Source organism: Telopea speciosissima, chromosome 4, assembly GCF_018873765.1.
Source record: "Telopea speciosissima isolate NSW1024214 ecotype Mountain lineage chromosome 4, Tspe_v1, whole genome shotgun sequence".
Taxonomy (NCBI): domain Eukaryota; kingdom Viridiplantae; phylum Streptophyta; class Magnoliopsida; order Proteales; family Proteaceae; genus Telopea; species Telopea speciosissima.
The window spans coordinates 9,345,164-9,352,149 of NC_057919.1; the positions used below are offsets into that span (position 1 = coordinate 9,345,164).

The 6,986-nt window shown below is 42.2% G+C and overlaps 1 protein-coding gene and 2 non-coding genes across 3 annotated transcripts; all 3 read right to left on the bottom strand.

Moving 5' to 3' along the window:
• Positions 1–1,506: 1,506 nt before the first annotated feature.
• LOC122660666 lies at positions 1,507–1,575 on the bottom strand. The gene has a single exon (XR_006332771.1). It is a non-coding gene; the product is annotated as a small nucleolar RNA Z105 (small nucleolar RNA).
• A 70-nt stretch (positions 1,576–1,645) lies between these two features.
• On the bottom strand, positions 1,646–1,745 carry LOC122660679. Its single transcript, XR_006332780.1, has one exon. It is a non-coding gene; the product is annotated as a small nucleolar RNA Z161/Z228 (small nucleolar RNA).
• An 819-nt stretch (positions 1,746–2,564) lies between these two features.
• LOC122658301 (spermidine hydroxycinnamoyl transferase-like) lies at positions 2,565–3,914 on the bottom strand. Its single transcript, XM_043853223.1, has one exon. The coding sequence runs from the start codon at positions 3,912–3,914 to the stop codon at positions 2,565–2,567; it is 1,350 nt and encodes a 449-aa protein (XP_043709158.1).
• Positions 3,915–6,986: the final 3,072 nt, after the last annotated feature.

Here is a 6,986-nt window from a genome sequence, read left to right on the forward strand (position 1 = left end):
GTTTTGAGCTCAATAATATTTGGAAACGATTAGGAACCAGAACCCTAGCCATTAATTAATGGTTCTTAGTCTCAGATTTAGATCCAGTAAGATTATTAATCCGATTACGATCTTGATATCTTAGACCCGAAACCGTTAAAAATCCAGACTGATAGCCCATAACCGGACCAATTGACACCCCCAGTGTTAATCCATCGATTCAATCCGGTTTCAATGGGCTGAACTTGTTTCAATCAATTATTTGGCTGAAACCAACCTATAAAGGAAGTTCTCAATTATTGGGTTACCATCAGTCGAGTCAAATATCTATTATACAATAAATGCTTTCTAACAATAAAGATGATCGCCCAGAGAAAAACTTTGTCGACAAAAGTACATCCCAATTCCCAATGCATTAAAGATCAAAACCATTTCCAATGCAAGAGGCAAGGGAGGAAGGGATTTTACTCTTTTACTCTTCTCCATTTCTGATCGGTTATGTCCTATTATTTGCACTCTGAGAGTCCGACAAGTGACGCTCCCAAATCCAACGGTCCACATTTGAAATTTTCAAATTAACTAAGAGTTAACTCTGGTTGATATAATCCAGAGACTAACCGGATTGGTAACCAAACCCACCCTTAAACCATCATTAACCCAAGTTCACACTCAACGCCCCATCTCTTTCTCTCTCTCCTATTTTTTCTCATTCACTCAACTCTAACGGAGTACTCTTACGATTTCTGCATTTTTCCGGCGGAGGCTATATCCCAAAGTAATTTCAACGGTTCAACCTCACCTCCTCTAACTAAAGACTCACAAAACCCTAATCCTATTGACGAACAGAAACTCTATAAATAAAGACGATCCATCTTCTTCCATATCTTCTCTGTTCTCAGCCTCCGCGGCTCTGCTTTGTTCTTCCCGGTTTTTCTTTCACTTCTGGTTGATTTATTTTTTTTTGGGTTCTCTCGTTTCTGAGATCTTTAATCATTTGTTTTTCTTCCTTCTGATTAACCCCTCAGCATCAGCGTTTTTCCTCTCTGTTTTTGTGAATACCCAAATCTCCAATGAAATCCGAGCTTTTTCCTGACCTCTTATGCAATCAGAACTCAAGCTGAATGAAGCTACAAAAGTAGAGATTAGGGCTGGGAATTGGAATGGCAAGGCAATAGAATTTCAAGAAGGTGGTAGATACCAGCAGCAATAATGGAATTACAGGCCATTTTTAGGGCTTCAATTTGATTAGGAGAAAATTGCAGAAAAAGGGAAAAATCGATGAGAAAAAAGAGATTATTTTTCAAGATGAAAGTGTGTGAAAAAGAATACAAAGAGTGGCACTCTGTGGAATGAAAAGGATTAAATTATTTTTAACAATGTCATGGATCTTTCAAGCTCATGCTACGAGTTCAATTCTCCTCATTGTACGAGACTTGATAATATGATTAATTGAAATCCAAACTGAAGGAAAAATTAAAAAAAGACCAAACCATAGCACCATTAACTATATGTTGAGTGAGTGAGTATTCAGAATGAATAGGAGGATTTTATCCAACCATGAAAGCATCGGTAGCTTTAAGATCATCATCATTATACTCACTCGAGTAAAACTCCGGAAAAAAATTAAAAATAAGAAAAATAAAATACAAATTCAACAGATGAGAAAAGCCATCAGAAAACATTGGATTATACATCAATATTGACACAGTAGTGTCTCAGATGACCGTCGTGAGAAATTAAATCCAATCAATCTAATCATCTGGTTTTCATTTTAATAGCAAATAAAACATTGAGAGAGAGAGAGACATAGAAACCAATCCATCTCCTAAAAAACTCTAGCAGAAGAGGCCCGGAGAAAGCTCGGATTTCGTAAGGTATTTGGGTATTCACAAAGCCCAGTTGATTTCTGTAGGGTCTGCACATTTGAAACCATGTGCAACAATCTTTCCAAATTACTCGGTCTTTTTTTTCTTAATTGGCTCTGGGTCGACTGTAACAATTATATCTAGTAAACCATTTATGTGTGGGATTTTCCTTTCGATTGTCAAGGGTTTATGGCAATCTGAATAACACATACGGTTCTGGGAATTTCCGATCCCAGTCAAATTGGATCTGAATCAGCTAGATCTGATTCTCTGTTTTAAAAAACTCAGTTTTTTTAAGGATCCTTGATGATGCTGGTTGATTACTGATTTTTAGGGTTATTTCAGCAACATAATTAGAATCCATGGAGGTGAGGTTAAACCGTTAAAGTTACTTTGGGATATAGCCGTCGCCGTCGGAAAAATGTAGAAATCGTAAGAGTGCTCCATTAGAGTTGAGTGAACGAGGAAAAATAAGTGAGAGAGAGAAAGATGGGGCGATTGAGTTTGAACAGGTTAACCACGATTTAAGGGTGGCTTTGATTACCAATCCTGGTTAGTCCCTAGGTTACACCAATTACGGTTAACTCTTAATTAATTTGAGGGTTTCAAATGTGGACCGTTGGATTTGAGAGTGCCACTTGTTGCACTCTTATAAGAAATATCCGATCAGAAAATAGAGAAAAGTAAAAGGAAGAGAGGAGCCATGAAACGCATTTACTCTCATCCATAGAAGAACTTCTTGAAATCCTCCATGTGTGCAGCCATCAAACGTACTGGAATAATGAACGATCCATCCTCATCATCAGGTCCTGGTATGATATAAGACCTCCCTTCAAACCCTAACGCCACGGGTCCCATGTAAATTGGCTTTCCCCACCCAAAATCCGCACCATAGATGGGCAACCCTAGCCAGCTAGTAATAGCCAGATTAGGGTTCCCAAGGAAGGGCCCTTGTGCACAGCCGACCGTATGGAACGCAGTCCTGAAAGGTCTCATATCTTCTTGCCCTCTCAAAAAATCAATGGCAGACTTAAAATACTCATCAGTCATCTTATCCACTGCCTCTCTTATCCTACTTGCAGCAAACCCTAATGGATTCCCCATCAGCTCACCCGCCAGGCTCGTCGCATTCGTCACAAAAACAGTGTTCCCAAAGAAATTATTTGGGAGTACTGGACGAAGCCTGTTCCGGCTATCAACGGCGATGCGCACATGTGTCTGCTGTTCACATTCGTGCCGATGGGCTTTCGATGCACACCTCCAAATATGTGCAGCTATGGATTCGAACCGAGTATAGGGCCGGCAGCCAGTCATGGTCGCAGCATTAGCTTTTATCTTGAGCGTCTCCACTTGATCTCTCGTCAACTTCAACATTACCACCGTAGTTTCCTTCTTCCTCTCTTCTTCACCATCGGTCTGACCGATTAAAAGAGGTGGTGGATCGAACTCGGGGTGGTTGAACCGTGCGGTGGCCGGATATTCGCTCCTACGTAATACAGTTCGGTCTATGAATGGTAGTGGTGTGTCCACCAGGTTCTCTCCACGTGCGACCTTCGCCCACGTGTTTATGAATTGCAGTGCCGACTGGCCATCTACCACGGTGTGAGAAATGGCAACACCAACACTGCTTCCACCACAGCTGAATTGGGTGAGTTGCAGAAGAAGGAGAGGGATTTGGTTGATGGGTTGGCTGTAATCGATGTGAGGGACGAGTTCTCTCATTTTTGGAGTTGGACTGAAGTCTCCAAAGTCGGAGATTTCCATGTCGGACTCTGCTTCAAAGAGTTGAACTCCCATGGAATTGCAATCGAGCTCGAGCCGGCCTCCTTCGATCCATTGAAGCCTACCGGCTAATGGATAGAACTGCACCAGAACTTTACTCAGAGAGTCTCTCATGGTGTCCATTGCAGAGGTTGTAATGATGGCTTTATCAGTTAGGGGGGCGTTGTAGAAGTAGACGGTTGGTGCATGGGTCAAGGCCTTACATTGGTCGACCTCTGGTAACCAGAGCTTACCAGCTGGAGTTGGCCCTGCCGGAGTGACTATGTAGGAACCCTTGAGCTTCACCATCTCTAAGCAGCTTCCTTTTGGTTTTCGAGTAATCCCCTTCGTTCAGACCTCACAAGCCTCGGCATCCTTCAATTTCTAGGAATTTATAGAAGCAAAGACACAAAGCATCACCAAATAAGTGAGACAGCAGAAGAGGGCAAGTGTCTATAGCTCATTTATCCTATACACCCATATACACATACTCGTCGACACAGATTTTTCTTCCGTATAATTATAATAATAAATGTATCATTTTCTATATATAATGACAAGGACTTTTCACGTGAAACAATAAAGTGGTACATGTTCACGTGAAAGGTGGATGACAACAATTAAGAGCCCATTTGGTAATGTTTCTCTTAAATGTTTCTTGTGTTTTTCTGTGATACGTCTGGTCTGTTTTTCCTGTTTTATAAACCCGTGGCTGTTTTCCTCCACCCTCCCCTTTCAATTTCTCTACTCTTCCTGTCCCAATCAACCCCCTCTAGTGGCTTCAACTCGCTTCTCTTGGTCTTTTCTCGACCCTTTAATTATTGTCTTCCAAAGATAAGTATCATGCTAATTATGTCGAAGACAAGAGTTACTATAAAGAGAAAGGACAGCTCAATCCACTTTTGAAGATCTGTTTACCCACCTTCTCACCCATCTGGAGACCACCCTGAAAGGGAAGAAAGTCTGTGTCCTTGACAAAAGATATTTCTCAGCTTTAATTCGAAAATAATAAGGCTCGAAATGCTGTCCTAGAAGCCTCACCTTGGTGGTGGTTGCAGAATTACTTCTTAAATTTCTTTTTTGCCCCTCCTCCTTCAAGATACCGTAGAGAAGCCCAATTTTCTCCCCCATCTAGATCCAGTTACACTCAATTCTAGAAAGTTTCATCCTCACCCGTTGTGTGTTCGACTGCCCTGGAAATGAAACAGCCTTTAATAAGAAAACAACTGCAGAAAATATGCGCATCATGGAGCTTTTCCATGATAGCCCTGACGCCAAGATCCAAGGTATTCTAGTTACGTCTCTCCCTGCATCAATTCCGCCCCCATTTCTCCTCTGGAACACCCTAGCCATTGTAGACATCCAATTTTGCCCTCCGCCAAAAAGCAAAAGAATGCTCCATTTACAGTATCCAGCACTACGCGGTAAAGTTGACCACTTTTGCCCCTAAAGTTGGGCTCTAAAAGCCTTAAAGCCACCCAAAGAAATATAAGGATGTAAATGGATAACCGAAATCCGAATCGAATACGAATCTGCATCCGTATTCGTTTAGGGGCATCTGTATTCGTTTAGAGATATCTGAAAAATAATCCGAATACTCCGATTAAAATCCGTCTGAAAAAAAATCTGAATATTTAATAATAAAAAATTAAGTAAATAATGATTTTGAGGGTTTTTGAAGATTAAATAAGTTCTAGAATATGATAAAAAGAGAATCATGATCTAAGAGATGTGGATTGAGAGTGAATTGTATCCGTTAGGGGGAGGAAGGTCTGGGTTACACAAGGCAGAGATGTAAATGGATGGTCGAAAATCCAAATCCAATCCGCATCCGAATCCATTTAGAGGTATCCGTATTCGACCAAGGAATATCCGGCTCCGATCACATCCGATCCGAATCCGATCCGTTTACATCCCTTAAAAAAAAAACATCAGAAATAAGAGTTAATGGTGAAGCATGAATTTTGCCAGCAAATCCAGAGATTCTTTGGCGAAAAAAGTGCTGATTCACCAATGAATCCCCAAAATTACTAACGCAATAGCGATTTGCCAGCACTAGGGGTGTCAAAGGACCAAGCTGGGCACTTTCCTATTCCCCTCTAGATCTAAATGCTCTCACCTCAACCATCTTGTAGGTCGTGTTAAGAACCATTTATTTGACTGGAAATGCAATCTCTTCTCCCAAAACATGCAACACTTCGGATTCAATTCAAGCAAATTTAGGAAAGGGAATCATGAACCCAAAAAGAGCCTCAACCTGATACCTTGGTCCTCAATATGCAGACCAAAATCTCTAGGGGAATAAGGGCTAAGGCTCAGTTCTACTCACAATAAAGCCTCCTCAAACTTGCTTGGCAACTGCTCAAACAAACTGCCTCTGGGTCCTCATAATTATAGCAAAGTATATCCATTCAAAATCCATCTTGGACAAATCCACTAAGTGGAACAGAGGGTCCTGTTCTTGAAACAGCCTAAAGGCAACATCCACTGACCACTACAATATCATCTGTTGGAGTCCGGCTTAGCCGCTCCTTGTAAAAGGAGGGAGAGGACTCTCCTTGCGCACTCGTTGGCCAACACGTGTCCTTCACGAAACTGTACATTGGTTCTCATGGTTTGCATTTTTTTTAAATATTAAACCGACTTCTTAGAACAGCACCGCTCCAGTGCCCCACCCCATCCTCTGCAACCCCGCCCCCCAACTTTGCAACCCCGCGCCCCCATCGTCTCCTTTTCTTCTTCTTCGCAGAACAGCATAGCCCCACCCTCTATTCATCTCTCCTCCTGCTTCTACTACTCTTTCTTCCTCGCGCACAGTTCTCTCAACAGTAATAGCAACAGCAACAAATCAACACCGTCAATCTTGCTGCCCTCCACGGCGTCACGAACAAAGATCTCCTGCATTCGGATTTCTTCTCCACCTGAGACTTTGCTGCACCCAATCCATGCTCCACCTTCGCCAAGTCTCCTCTGCTCCTGACCCCTCCGCCACTGGTCGGTTCAAACTCTTCCTCTCTCTGTCTCTGTATCGCAACCCCCTTTTGCCACATCCCCCACCGCTGCAACCCCCTTATGATCCACCTATCCCACCCCACTGTTAGAGAGTTGCTTGTTCATGCTCTCCAACTGATCCAGCTGGTTGCCTTCCCCTCCTCTGGAGAAGATTGGTGGGGTTATTTTTGTCCTGTGGACCAATGCACCATACATGTGATGCAGTACATAATGAAGGATGCTCGGATTTACAGTAACCATCTCCAGATGAAAAAACCCACAACTGCAACACCTCCATGTCACAGAGGAAGGAATATTTGGATCTGATCATCCGATAATGGGCTGGTTTATAATTTACAATATCAGAGATGTTCCAATTCAATTCTCTCT

What these genes read in the sequence shown, in the direction of transcription:
- LOC122658301 (XM_043853223.1), bottom strand. Translation starts at nt 3,914, where the DNA reads ATGGTGAAGCTCAAGGGTTCCTACATAGTCACTCCGGCAGGGCCAACT.